Source organism: Dysidea avara, chromosome 2, assembly GCF_963678975.1.
Source record: "Dysidea avara chromosome 2, odDysAvar1.4, whole genome shotgun sequence".
Classification (NCBI taxonomy): domain Eukaryota; kingdom Metazoa; phylum Porifera; class Demospongiae; order Dictyoceratida; family Dysideidae; genus Dysidea; species Dysidea avara.
In genome coordinates, this window is record NC_089273.1 from 33,544,232 (window position 1) to 33,559,618 (window position 15,387).

At 39.6% G+C, this 15,387-nt stretch overlaps 1 protein-coding gene across 1 annotated transcript; it reads right to left on the reverse strand.

Moving 5' to 3' along the window:
- Positions 1 to 196: 196 nt before the first annotated feature.
- LOC136248025 (uncharacterized) lies at positions 197 to 3,727 on the reverse strand. Its single transcript, XM_066039842.1, has one exon. It carries the CDS (start codon positions 3,725 to 3,727, stop codon positions 197 to 199), a length of 3,531 nt encoding a protein of 1,176 aa, XP_065895914.1.
- Between the last annotated feature and the right edge of the window lie 11,660 nt (positions 3,728 to 15,387).

The following is a 15,387-nucleotide window of genomic DNA, read 5'->3' on the forward strand; positions in this document are numbered from 1 at the left end:
CTGTAGAATATAATAAACCCACTGCCATGCGAGTCACAACTGACAGAAAACACAATTACATCACAGCCGATACATTCCTTACCATGATACATTCCTTACCATGATACATTCCTTACCATGATACATTCCTTACCACATCCACATGAGCTGACCCACAATACTACCAGCACCAGCACCAGCAGATGGGTGTAACTACTTAAACAAAAACTTCAGTATAAACTACATTACGTGTTTTGCGATCCTCCCTAACTAATAGTGTCAAACAATCTGGGGAGCCTACTCTAGACAGTGCTACATAAAGCATTCCATGTGTGAAGCTCTCGTCAGTCATATCTACTCCTACAGCTTTAAAAGTTTGGCCCTGGCTTTTGTTGACCGTCATTGCAAAGCAAAGAGAAATAGGAAACTGCACACGTCTAAATTCAAAAGGCAATGTAGAGTTGCTAGGAATAAGTGGAATGCGAGGGATGATGATTTCATGGCCTGCATGCTTACCGTGGGAAATTTTGGCTTCTATACTGTTGGCAGAAAGTTTAGTGATCACGCACCTAGTACCATTGGTGACTTGTGGGGGGTCCAAGGAACGTAAAATTATAATTGGTGCACCAACTTTCAATGAAAGTAAGTGTGGAGGTAATCCTGAGACTTCTAAAGAATTTAAAAACTCTGTTGGAAACTCAACTGCATGGGATTCATCTGGCACAGAGTCCAAGGACTTGTACTGGATGCACTCACCAGGCAATTTCTCCACCAGAGTTGTGTTGATGGTGCGGGTAGTTTTATTAAGAGGAGCCAAAATGCAATGCTCCGATAACCAAGCGATGTTTGTGAAGTTGGAGAGCAAGCCAGGATAAACTCTGGACACCAACTCATCAATGTCGTGTACAAAGGTACCCATGGTCTCAGGTAGCTGGACAACATCAAGAGTGTCATCCTCAGTAGGGAACTTGCCATCTCCAATGGCTAACAACTGGTCAGCAAATTGTCCAGCTGCTTGGTCCCCACAAAGGTACACTCTCATGTTAGTGTGTAGATGTTTAACAACCACACTGTCCCACAGTTGTGACTTCTTCAGACAGGCATCCACTATGTTACCTCTGGTGCCACGTTGAATAACTGGGAGGATTTGTCTGAAGTCACCACACAACAACATACAGATTCCTCCCATTGGTTGGCTGTTACCTGTCAGATCCCTAAGAGTGCGGTCCATAGCCTCAAATGCACGTCTGTTAGTCATTGGAGCCTCATCTACAACAATGGCTTTGGCTTCCTGGATGACTTTGCAGAGTGCAGTTCCTCTCTTAATGCTACACATCGGGATATCCATTGCATTCAAGTCAAGTGGAATTTTGAAGGTACTATATAAGGTGCGACCTCCAGTTAACAGTGTGGCAGCTATTCCGCTAGATGCAGTGGCTAATGCTATTTTACCTTCAGATCTAAGTTTGGCAAGAATAAGGTTGATTAAGAAAGTCTTACCTGTTCCACCTGGAGCATCCAAGAAAAGCATACCTCCCTCATTCCTATCCACCATGGAACAAAAACACTCATACACTTCACGCTGGTCTGCTGTAAGCAAAGCTGTATTATGATCTACGTATGCTTGCTGTTCCCCTTGGTCATAGTCTATTTCCCTGCGGTACACTCTTGCAAACCTATCATTGTCCACTCTTTGTGGCTGAGGTAGGCCATACTCAGACAGCTGCCTACTTCCCATGGAAATGACTTTCTCCTGCAAGTCATTGAGTGCCAAGTTGAAAATGTCATCATTAAACTCCAGGTGTTCATCTCTGTGTAGGGTACGTTGGTGATATAAGAAATCTTCTGCCATTGCTTCCTTGTGGTTGTCATATATCTCCAGTGGGTTGGATGGTTCACACCAGGCCAGTATCACTGCAAAGAGGGTGCGAAGACTTGCTGGTGAGTTGCTGACTGCCGCCTCCTCCATAGCCAAGTGATACTGATTGTCATCTTCAAGAAGATCCAACTTGAGGCATGCCTCACGGAAGGAACTACAGAGATCACCATCAACAGTCCTCAGATCAGCAAATGACTGTGGACCCTTAACATTATGCAACAACAAACGTAGATAAAAGCATTCTCCTTGACGTGGGCTGATGGTGTAGACCCTACCTAAGGCTTGAGCTTGCTTAACACCAGGATATCCAGCCACATGTGTTCCCTGTTTTCTCCTGTGCCAAGACTTGTTGTTCCATGTGTAGTACTCTGGAACATCAACATACAACAATGTCTTGGCAAAGTTGTCAACTTGACATAATGTGAAAAATTCAGTCAAAGTGGTCTTTGGAGGGTCTCCCGAAGCTTGGCCCCTCGCGGTGTCTTCAGTGAAGTAAACTCGCTGGCCATTTTCTAAATGAACAGCAAGTTGCTGTACAGTAGGGAACCTCTCATGGATGGGGAACTCCAGTATCCTCCAGGCAGCTTCGTGGCTGCTGATGTAGCAAGCATTCTGATACTCGGAGATCTCATCCACCTGATTTGAGCGCAGAGCAAATGTTGCCTGGTCACAACCTTTGTGTACATACTTGAGTACGTACTTGATGGAATTGATGGACATGCACAATTCAACATTGCAGTGGCAGTTTAAAGCTCGCAACAAAAACTTGTTGTACGGCACTACCCACCTGTTGTCAATGTCCTGAGTACAGCGACTGCCTCGTACATTCATGGTGATGGTACTTACCTGTCCACCATCTTCAGGATTTCTCCTCCTGTACATTGGGTAGCTATCAGTACCTTGTTGGGTCTCAGATATGAATGGTTTTGGGTATTTCTTACTACAGTGGCCATGTTCCATGCAAGGAGACGTAGGATTGATGCTACCACAGGGTCCATGCACCATGTTGGACATTACAATCTGGTGCAAGTCAAGGTCAATAGCCAGGTCAGGGATTTCAGCACATACGATGTCATCAATCTTATCAGGTGTTATCTTGTGTTCTGGAATTAACCACACCAAGAAATGAGCATGTGGTAGACCACGCTTTTGCCATTCTACTGAGTACAGCCAAGCCCGTGGTTTTCCAAAAATCATATCGGTTTTTAACATTTCTAACATTTTCTTAATCTTTAGTCTAAACACTCGAGCCACTAAGTCTGGACGATCCTTGGGCTCCTGACCTGGAAGCAAACTATTTTTAATTTCAGGCCAATTGGGATTACATGTCATGGTTATAAACAAATCAGGGTGACCATATTTCCTAACGTAAGTCATGGCATCTTGTTGGCGCTCATGCATGTAGCGTGGCCCACCTGTGAATGTTGATGGAAGGATAATCCTACGACCTACATTGCTAGGGTCCCCATCCCCATCTATGATTGCATCTCGTAGATCCTGATAACAGTCAGCACGGAGTGCCTTCTGCTCACGTCTCAGAAATTGTAACCGTTCAGTTTCAATTTTACAGTAGGCATCTACCAAGAACTGTTGGAATAGTCGCTTAGCCCTAAGCAACACAGATACATTTTGCCTTACCATGATGTGGTAGCGGTAATACACTAAAGCCGTTAATTTTTTGTTATTAGCTAGTTTTAGGTTAATGTGCCATCCATCAGTACCGTGAGAGAAAATCAGTGGGTACTGCAGTGGATCATAGCCCCTGTGCAGTTCTGAAATACTATGCAAGCCACCATCCCTGTAGTGCAACACTATGTCTCTATTGTTTGCATTTTCATTAGGCATCAACACACCTACCTCATCACACATGGGACTATTGTACCTCCTGGAGTGCTCACCTGTAGGTCTCTTTGTTTCATTGATAACAATTTTAATATTTATTGGCTCATCCTGCTGGTCAAATATTTCTTAACTATTTGACACCTAGTGGCCACTTGAGATTCCTGATTGTCAATGAAATAAATTTGACAAAATTTTGGGGACTCACCTGTTGAGGGAACCATGCTACCAATACGATGGTATACCTGACCCTGTATTTTAAAGGAGGGGTTGAAGCCAGGGAAAGCTATCTCATTACAACCAAAGCTGGTCATTTGGAATGCACAATTATATTTACGTATGTTGTTTAGAAAATGTTTACCATCACTATCTGTACCCTCATACAGGTGCAGTAAGAACGGCTGTGGTTGAGGGAATGGCTCTAGTTGGACATTACCTTTTGAACAACAAAGGGACTCGGTTTCCCCAGGAAACTTTAATGCATCACAATGTGAACATTCTATGTTAAGTGTGCCTACATCAGTTGTGCTAAAGAAATTGTGTGGCTGGTAATTAAGGCCTCTAAAGCTAGGGTGTGTGCTTGCATGTACCTGATGTCTTTCTGTGTTCTCCATCTGCTGCTCTTGTGCACGGTATAGTGGATCAGCTCTTGCCAGCTGGTGCTGTGGTTGGTCGTGCTGTCGCTCCTCCCTCCTTGTAGTTGGCTCTAGGCGGGTATCTCTTCGAGCAGCTGCATCTTTTTGCTGTTCTTCGCTTCTCGTTACCGGGTCTAGACGGGCTTCACTTCGAGCAGCTGTGTCTCGTTGCTGTTCTTCACTTCTCGTTACCGGATCTAGACGGGCTTCTCTTCGAGCAGCTGTGTCTCGTAGTTGTTCTTCATTTCTTGTTACCGGGTCTAGACGGGCTTCTCTTCGAGCAGCTGTGTCTCGTAGTTGTTCTTCATTTCTTGTTACCGGGTCTAGACGGGCTTCTCTTCGGGCAGCTGTGTCTCGTAGTTGTGCTTGCCATCGTTTATTCCTGTCTTGTCGTTGAATTCGTTTGCGTCTCTTTGCCTGAGACGCGCGGAGTGAAGAAGTTGATCGCTTGAGCTTTGGCATTGTACTGTACAACACTATTTGAAACGTATGTAAAGCACGTATTGATTTGCTACAACAACACTCGAGTTGCCAGATGATGGGCGTTTAATTTCGCTGAAGTCCCGCCTCGATACGTGCTTTGCATGCCAAGATATGATGAGCTAAAAGCCGTGTTTTAAAAAGGTGTTCACAAAAAGGTACTAAGTAGAAAGAAAAAAATCTGTCAACACGTGGATTTGAACCCACGACCTCTTGCACGCTAGTCAGGCGTTCTACCACCTGAACAGTATGTGCTGTGGTTTTCAAAGGAATGTTGCTCAAGTTTTCTCTACACCTTGGCCTTCTACGCGCTGTAGAGACCGAACGGAAGCACGCGTGAACTCGTGATAACAATCTTAGAGTAGGCGGATGATGAGCGCTTCATTATCAGCACAGACTATGTCGATTCGCGCCAAGTCTGGTGAGTAAGCAGCGTGACCGTCAGACAGACAGACAGACAGACAGACATTTTCAGCTTTATATATATATATATTATTATATTATATATTATTATATATTATATTATTATATATTATATATTATTATATATTATATTATATATATATATATATATATATATAATATATAATAGAATATAATAGATAATAGATAGATAGATAGAAGAGGAATGCAGTTCTGCCATAGGTGCTGGGAGCCAGCAGCAATGTTAACAAGTATGTGATTTGGGATTTGTATATTATTATAAGTATGGGTTCATATACTGCAAATAGTCAAAAATATGTATCACCCTGAAGAAATCTATGGTCAACAGCAGGGGCGGATCTAGGATTTCAGAAGGGGGGGGGGGTGCTAACATGGACATTTATATATGTGCCAAGAAAGTTGATACAACTAGTGTGAGAAGCACACTCAGCATGCAGAGCATGCTCTATCTAGGGGGGTGGGCATGCCCTCACAGGTAAATTTTGCAAATTTGGCCTTTTTGGTAGTATTTTTGAGTGAAAAATGATGTCACTCTGTTTATGTGATACCATTATTCCCCTACAGCTTGTCAACTAAAGGGCACAGCCAGTAGCTAAAATTCATCTTAGACTAACATCTTAAAGAACTAGTAGTGGAAACACATGGGTATCATCTGCACATGATAAAATTTAGTGTTTTGAAGTATAGCATAATTTACAGTCTCATGGCTCAAACTACACTAGCTGTCCAAACAGTGGAGAGGGTAAGTGTGAGTGGAGAGGGCAAGTAGACTGACTCACCAGTGTGTGGAGTGCATGTGCACTCAGCTGTATATAATTCTCTAGCTAGGGGGCTCTAGATCTGGTGGCATATATACTCCTGGACCCCCCGGAAATTTTTGGAAAATGGCTATCACAAGATTGAACTAGAAGCTATTTTTAACCAAATGTGGGTACAAGATAAATGAGTTCAGGTGGAAGTAATTTTAATTTAAAAAACAGAACTATATATACACTGTTTCTTGTTATTGGAATTTAAGAAAATGTATAATAGTGGCTTGTCAAAGAGAATAAAGAGTGTATAGTTTTAATTGAACGTAAGGTCAAGGAGAATATTTAAAACACAGGATTGGATCTACCTTCATATGTAGCCACTGTTCTGAAGTGCAGGTTGCTATTTCAATCTAACTTTTAAAATGATGGATACATCCATCATTATAATTGTATAGTCTACAAATACAACTAGTTCTTGGCCACAACTATAACCCTTTTTTAGCACACAATGATCATGACAACATAAATGCTGCAGTATCATTTAAGCTTGAAGTTGAGCTTCAAGGGATTTGATAGTGCAAACTCCAAAGCTGCTAGATTTATACAAATGTAGCATGGGATTTGATCAAGTAAGGGAAACAAAAACGAACAGCTCTCAGATGTTGCAGCCTTGTGAACTTTATAAAAGCTAAGAAATTCACTATTATATAAGACTACTGTTTTATCTGCAAGAGAAGCATTTCAACCCAAGAATCAAGTTTGTAGCAGAGCCTAAAAGAACTTAAACTATTTGACAGAAAAGCTTATTTTTCAGAATAGATTTTTAATTAATGATGTTTTATACAATTCATAGTACATTAAAGGTATAAATCTTTTACCCGAAGTGATTGGTTGTTTGGTACAATGGTGAGGGTAGCAGTGCACAGGTCTAGAAGAATAGGTTTAATTTCAGCTTACATTCTGGTAACTTCTTAAAAATTATAGTTTTAATGATGGATGTTCTATTAGAGTAGTTGACTGTTCTATTGGAGTATTTCGGATATAGCAACTTACTCCAAAAGTCAGTATAAATTTGAACCCCTCTTAGTAATTCTTGGATAGATTAGCTATTCCCCTTGCTCTTTCCATCTTTTCATTACCCATACATGTGTATAAAATGCCGCGCCAGCTGTACCTGTGCTACAACTTCTACTGAGAAGCTTCCTAGCTTGCTCATTGTAAAATTTTGGAGGGGGGGTGCTTCAGCGCCCCAAGCACCCCCCTAAATCCGCCCTTGCATGAGCAGTTGCTAGCTATCAAGTGTATAGCCCCAGACTGCTAAAACTACTAAGCTTTTGCTGTGATTGTACTCATTCTCAGTAGACACAAGCATTATTCTTCCTGCACTGGACCATATGTGTAAAATGTTTTATGGAATCCAATAAAAATACTAAAATATTTCTACACTACATGGAAAGCTAAAGAGTTGTGGTGCTAGCTCTAGCACTTTCAAATGGTCAAAGTTCTCAAAAGAAAGTTTTGAAGAGCTGCATTAGCTATGGACTGTAACATTTTGTCTATTTTCCACCATTCCTCTTTTAAAGCGGCTACTGTATAGTTCCTTTGTTCTAGTACTACTTTGTGTAGTTAGCTATAATTTATTGTATCGAAATTGTTTTTGTAATGTATGTAGCTTATGGTTAAACAAATAAATTAGACAGTGAAGTATTCACAAGTACAAACCACAAAAGTGAGACTTCATCATTGAAACAGAGTCAACCATTTTACCATTCTTTGTGACCAACCTCACAATGCAGAATATTCAGTGTGTAACTACGGCTTGATGGATGGGTGTGTTTACACAACCCACTCACCCACTCACATACATGCATGTATATATGGTAACCATTAAAAAACCATCTGAAACAAATCTTTCAACACATTCAGTAATCTTCCAGGCTTATATTTGAGTTTCACAAAACAGGTTAGAAATAAACACTGTATGTGAGCAAACCCAATGCTGAATGTAATTGCATTCCTCTTATGGCTTCCTGAATGTAATGGCATTGAATAGTGCAAAGAAGGGCCTTGTTTGGATTGTTTCTGTTTCATGACAAATCAAAAAGATAAAAAATACATATGCTATGCATTAACTTCTCCAGCAAGCCTTGGATTCTCCTAGCTTGTACACTTTGCCATGCATGCAAGTGTATACGTATCAGTGAAATGAAATGATATTAAATAGCAAAAACAGCATATTTAAGATACACTATTCCACCTGGGGCATAAAGTTAATGTACAAGTACAATAATTACAGTAAAATGTTTTGCAGCAAAATTCTCTATTGTGCAAAATTAAAATAATGGCAATAGGTTCCATTTGGGGATAGTTCTTGACAAAAGGAATACTTATAACAGTTGAAGGATGTTTTGAGTTGAAGGATGCTTTACAAGGTGGCTGTTTGGTGTGTGTGCATTCTAATAGTCCGCTAAAACTTGCTGTGTCTGTTTGTAATGTACTATAGTTACTGTAACAAGTTTGTATGATCACTCCACTCAGATACGTATACAGTATGGTTATGTGCATTTCTCTAAATATTAGCTGTTACTTACAATAGCTACATGTACAGCAAAGTGGCCATTTTAGATAAGTTTCAAATATTGTTCTGTCTGTTACATAGCCTGAATTATATAGAGTACAGTACACAGAGTATAATTTATTTTACAGTAGCATGTATAGTTATAGTTAGTGAACAAAACTTGCAGTTCTTTTTTGAAGCATGAGCATAACTGAGTAATTGTAACTAGTGTTGTAGCTTAGTAACAGTTGTAACTAGATACAAGCAATGTAACTAGTTATACACTGTTAAAATGAAGAGTAACCACAACTCTCAAGGAGTTCCCAGTGTAGGGAGGATTTAACACCCCTGGAAAGTAACCATTACTCTAAAGGAGTAACTGGGGAGTAACACATGCTCTGAAGGTGGTGTCACTTACTCTTCAGAGTAATGGTTATTCTCTTCAGAGTGTTGGTTACTCTCCATGGGGTGTTAAATCCTCCCTACACTGGGAACTCTTCAGAGTGGTGGTTACTCTTTATTTTTAACAGTGTAGTTACTCTAAAAGTAACATATATTTTATCCAACTCTGGCCGGTCTTGTGGTACATGATTAATAAATGTGAGACAAAACAGCTGCAATACAAAACAAGTTGATTTTGAAAAGTCAATGAAAAAGGTGAAATCACAGAACTTTACAAAAAGCAGCAAGGCTCAGTATACAATACAGAATGATATTCCAAAGAAGGGTGTGTGTGTTCCATGCAGTGTTTATTCTAGGGCTGTTAGGGGGAGAACTTTCCCCCCTATAAAATCTCAGACTCACTCCCTAAAATTGTGAGTGACTATTAGACTATATGTTTAGGTCATAATAATTAAACTTGGTATTGAATGGCACACAAACTTGTCAAAAATGCTCTCAGATTCAATCTCAAAGTGTTTAATATGTAAAAATTTCCTGGTTAAACATTACAAATGCAACCTTAAAATGCTCTCAGATTTAGTTTAATTATTAAACATCTCCTGTATTAAGTACACATATATACCACTAACAAAAATTCCTACATAATTATAGTGATGCTGGGCTTCATGCAATATCTGAGAGCCCAATTTTACCCAGCTTTTCTAAATAGCATGCTCAGTTAACACTCAAAAAATAATGTTTTAAATTCAATCTCAGAAATTTCTAAGCCAGCTGCAGTTTACTTTCAAAATCACATGCTGTGCACAGCCAGTGAAACCAGATTTAATCTCAGAAAGCCTAATGATAAAAAAAACTTCAGTCATGAAAATACCCTATTATTCTGATTAATATATTCAATTTCAAATAACTGAAGTTTCTTGGCACCCATGCAGTTTGCTAGTGATTTGTGGTATAGATCATGCAGTGATGGTCAATACAGCTATATATTATGCTATAGCTATATCTCACACAAATAGTTTATTCTGGCGACAGATTCAACATATGCAGTGCACTGTATACTATTAAATAGTAGCAGGGGCGGAGGAAGTATAGTTGATATGAGGGGGGGGCTGGACTGACCCAGGCTTATCTCTAGTTTGGTAAGGTGAGACCAAAAAAAAAAAAACAAAGAAAAAAAAAAAAAAAAAAAAAAGGTCACAACCAACTAACAACCTCACCAGCTACCATTTCTAGCTGATAAACTACATAAAAATCCTTACATAGCTCGCTACACAGTGACTACTTTATTAGAGTGACTGCTCTATTAGAGTATCTCGATCTTTATCACGGTTTTCAGCCCCACTCCAAGAAAGATAATTTCGGTGTGATATCATTCTGAGGGGGGGGCTTCAGCCCCCTAGCCCCTACCCTTTCCGCCGCCTATGAATAGTAGTAATAGAATAATAGCGTATACTGACATGAGGTGCACATGGCTGTCCTAGATATTACATCATTATGTTGTCACTACTACCATAGATTATATATTCCCTACCCGAGATTGGAAACCAAGGCAATTAACACCAATCAACAGTTCCACTCAGCGTTGAACGTGTAACGGCGTAGTGTAACGAAGATCCGCTTCGTCAGTAAATCAGGAAGATTGTGCAGAGGAATGGATGATGAATTCGAGCTACGTATATAGCACCCACAGGTCATGCAACAATGGATCTGTAGTCCTTACCCACCTGGTGCTTAACTTGCATTACTTCACCAGCTAGGCCTTCCACTGAACAGCTAGCTATTCAGTGAGTGCACTCATTAGCTACATAGCTATGTATTCTGTATACTGCATCTATGTATAGTTACACTTTCAGGACTTTTATTATTGCTGATCTGTAAATAATCTACCTTATTAATTGTACATGTTTCATCACTTTCCTTCCTTGTAGGTGAAAGAGCAATTTGTAGTGGATCACGCTGTACAGCATGACACATCACTGCAATTAACTTCGCATCTTTTTTTTGTAATTACTAACAACATCTTATTGAGATACTGACATTCTTTTGCAGCTTGGAATGATCACTGAGATAATATGATAGCACTTCAGTATGCTGTGTTATGCTGCTAATATGTGTATAAAATACTGCACAGACAATGAATTGAACACAATAAGCATGAATTATGTAGGTTTTCCTAGACTAGATAACTTGACCCTCAGCATTTGTTGGCATTTTCTAAAATGCAGCCATGACTCATGGTGATTTGGTAGTTTTGAAGCATCAATTGATCGACATGCTGCTTCACAAATGCACAGTGACAGTCAGAGCCTGCATGGCTGCTATCAGTTGAATGTTAGAGGGCTGCCAAGTGTCTATAGAAAAGCAGTGCCACTATAGCTACCTGTATATATGTACAAACAGGAGAAAAAAGGTTAGGGACAGATACACTAGACAATGGACACCAGACCCATTTTAAAGATACAATATGCAGTATGTCTCTGGCATATGCAACAGTTGAAAATTATTTTGGTTTGCAAGTGTTCGGATAGCCATAGCAAACAATACACAATGGCTGAAGAGATCATGTGGCAAAGGATTTATAGCTATATGCATAATTATATATGACAAGAAGTAGCTAGCATCAAATCATTGCTAGAAGTGAATCAGATCTCAATCATAAATTACGACATCTTTACATCAAACAATTGTATTCCTTATACCTGTATAACAGTGCCCAGTAACTATCTGCCATCTACACAGTATAGTCACTCCAATAGAAACCAATAGTTACAAGCTGCCAGCAGCAAACCCATACCACAATTCAGTGACCTTATATTATTTTAATTTATTTACACAAAATAGCCGCAGTCATAGTCTATAGGGTGGTGGTTCCAGCAACAATCATCCTTTTCTCAAATATATATGCTTACAAAGAAAGTGTACAACTAATTCACATCAGTGGCGGATTTAGGGGGTTTCAAAATTTCCACGGAAACCCCCTTTGAAAAATGATTGCGTAACAATTAAATGATTTAATTAGCGCGGCGTGCGCCTCGATTGAGATACTCTAATAGAGCAGTCGCAGTAGCTATTAAAGTAGTGTGTAGCAAGTTATTTAAGATATTTTATGTACTGTGACCTTTTTTTTTTTTTTTTTTGGTCTCACTTTACCAAACCAGACGATGTAGTGCAAACTTTTGCGTATCTTATGTCAGTGTATATCTCCACCTTCTAAACTGGAAACCCCTTTATAAATTCCTAGATCCGCCACTGCACATATAAGACTGCTATGGTCCCATGAGATATTTATGAAGATTATTTTAATCGGTGCATTGATGAGACAATGCCGGCATGGACACTGTCTAGATGGTGAGTATTGGTGACCACTGAGATTTCTAGTATGGACATATTCGTTACTACAAGTAACGAAGTTACTAATCTCGTTAGTTATCCTCTGAGTAACGCCTAGCCACAACGAAGTAACGAGGCCTACTGAATGAAGCTTATTCACCAGCTTCTTACTTATAACCAAGATTTGCATATTGTCCAACAACGCAATCATGTCACGTGATAAGGTGGTAGTTTCACACGTGACAGCTTAAGGCTGTGGACACAAAGTAATATAATATGTAATATTATTACAGTTACTTTATTTTATGGGTAATATGTAACTGTAACTAAATAGTTCAGTTGCAAGTAATATGTAATATGTAACTAGTTACTTTTACAAAGTAACTTGCCCAACACTGGCAATAACTACTCAGACAACGTATTAAAACCTCCAAAGTTCGCCATTGCAGATCGAAAATGAATAAATAATTGATCATAACACACGTACATACTGAAAACTACAACATATTACTACTTATTACCTAACTATATACTTATTACTACCTATACGTACTTAACTTAACCAATGTCAAGTCAGGAAATTCGTCCTCAGCAGTAAGCGAATACTGGCGGAGTATCATTTTTGCATTGTACCTCCACAAAGTCACAGACAGTTGCTGGAGAAGTTGGCGCCTAGCAAACTTTCGAGATCGAAAATTGAAAGGGTCTTTCGCTGTACTTTCGCCTGAAAACTAATTTTGTAGGGACTCAACCTAGTCAGAAAGACGCGAAATTAATTTAGCTGTTACTTGGGATAATTTACAGCGGATTTGGACGCTTCCTCAGAGCTCTAAAACCTCCAAACTTTCAGGGCACGATAAATGGCGATAGTCTCACGTAGCCAGGCCCACTCTTCGCGCGGCGCTTATCGATTGATAATTATAAGCGCCTAGCTGCGAGAAGGTCTGGTGGCAAAGTTGTTCTGACACCCTGAGTTTTTTCAGGGTGCATGATAATGAAACACCTGGTTAACTTTCATCACGCCACGTCATATTGCGGGTTGTTAGCAAATTCCTTTCTTTATTGACAGTAAGCCACTAGTCCACAATATGACGTGACGTGATGAAAGACTTTAACCAGGTGTTTCATTATCACCCTGAAAAAACTCAGGGTGTCAGAACAACATCACTATTCGAACTATACCAGACCCTCTCGCAGCTAGGCGCTTATAATTACCAATCGATAAGCGCCGCGCGAAGAGTGGGTCTGGCTACGCGAGACTAAAATGGCGATTCAGTAAACTAAACGGATAAGGTAAGTGCGCCTAATTCCGGACAGTTCCTAACTCCGGACGCTTTCAATGTTTGGCGTCATATCTCCAAAACTATCAACAGCATTTGCTTGAAATTTTAGGTGAATAATGCTTCATATACAATGATGCTGTGATCCTAAAAGTCCTGCTAGTTTTTTTTAAACAAGGTGATTCATAATTTTATTTAATTGCTGTAAAGCATTAATAAATAAATAAAAAGGGGTTATAATTTTTTTAAAGATACTAAGACAATGATAATCGAGGTGATTATTTATTGCTGTGTGTGGCAAAATTATCAAAAAATTTTAGATAATCGCTGCGTATTCCCAAACTCAAAGAGCTATCTGGCTGATTTTCATACAGTGCAGAGGGACAACTATGACGTACCACTGTACAAAGTTTCGTTTGCAAGCAATCAGCCAAACACTTGCTATGGACGATTTTGTAAGAGCTAGTCTTATTGAAGCTACATAATATTTGCGTAAATACACCTAGATTTGAAATACCCATAACTCGGCAACGAAAGGTACTATAACTCTCGAAATAGAGTATAAGGTGGGCAATAGATGCACGTTTAACGTGGCGGTGTTTAAAATTCGAAATCAACTTCGGAACTGCTGTATCAGACGTGATAAAAAGTGTCCGGAGTTAGGAGCATGCGCGATATTTACATAGTTGAATTTTGGAGCGAAGCTCGACGGATAGAGATATTTTGATGAAACTTGCAGGACTGATGCACCATAGGATAGGCTTTATCACCATATTTTAAGGATTGAGTAATTCGCTTGCATGGCGGAGATGGGCTTGATGGCGGAGATGGAGCACCTGAAAGCAAAAATTGTCCCGAGTTAGGCGCACTTACCTTAGTAGTACGTAACGCTCTCGGATTTTTGACGATCGTCAGTTACACAACTGTGTTCAACTTACCATGATTGGAAATCCTTCAAATACAACGGCCAAGATGCCAAACTGCTTTTCCTCTCCTCTTCTTCATCGGTAAGATGAAACCATAGTAATCAAAGGAAAGGTGTTGATTATTTCAACGCTGACGGTTCGTGGTTTTGTATAGAATTCCTCCGGTTTCCAATCCCGGGTAGGGAATATATAATCTATGCTACTACCAACCATATGATCTTAATTCTAGGGCTGCACCGATTTTGGTATCGGTATCTGGCCGATACTGCTGTTTTCATGAAGTATCGGAATCGGCCATTATATTGTTGCAGATACCGATTCTTATCACGTGCACGGAGAATAAAATAACGTTCGTTTACTTGCTTATTTTACTAGCACAGTGGACGCCTAAAAGCATCAAGTGTAACACTAACAGCTAACTACCAGCAAAATTTGATCTATGCTGAAACCTACGTGTGATAATGAAAAAAAGATCGATATACTCTAATAGAACAGTCAATAATTCTAATAGAGCAATCAGGTAGAAGTGACTGTTTCAGTATTAGAATAAACACCATTATGATATTATCTACACTTCTCCAGAAGAATACTGGTCTGGAATATCCACTGCATGGTTTGCATTTCAGTGACTTCTTTGTGAATCTTGATTGGCTACTTCAGTATAAACATGAACCATACTGAAAACGTGTACAAGAATACCATGAAATGCACTATATAATAAATGTGTACACTATGAAGTAGCTACTTTAAGGTACTTGGTATCGGTACTTGTACTTGCAGATACTTCCCAGCTGAGTACTTGGTATTTGAAGTATCGGTAAAAAGTGGAATCGGTGCAGCCCTACTTAATTCTTAATCACAAAAATCAAAATCATCAACACTCG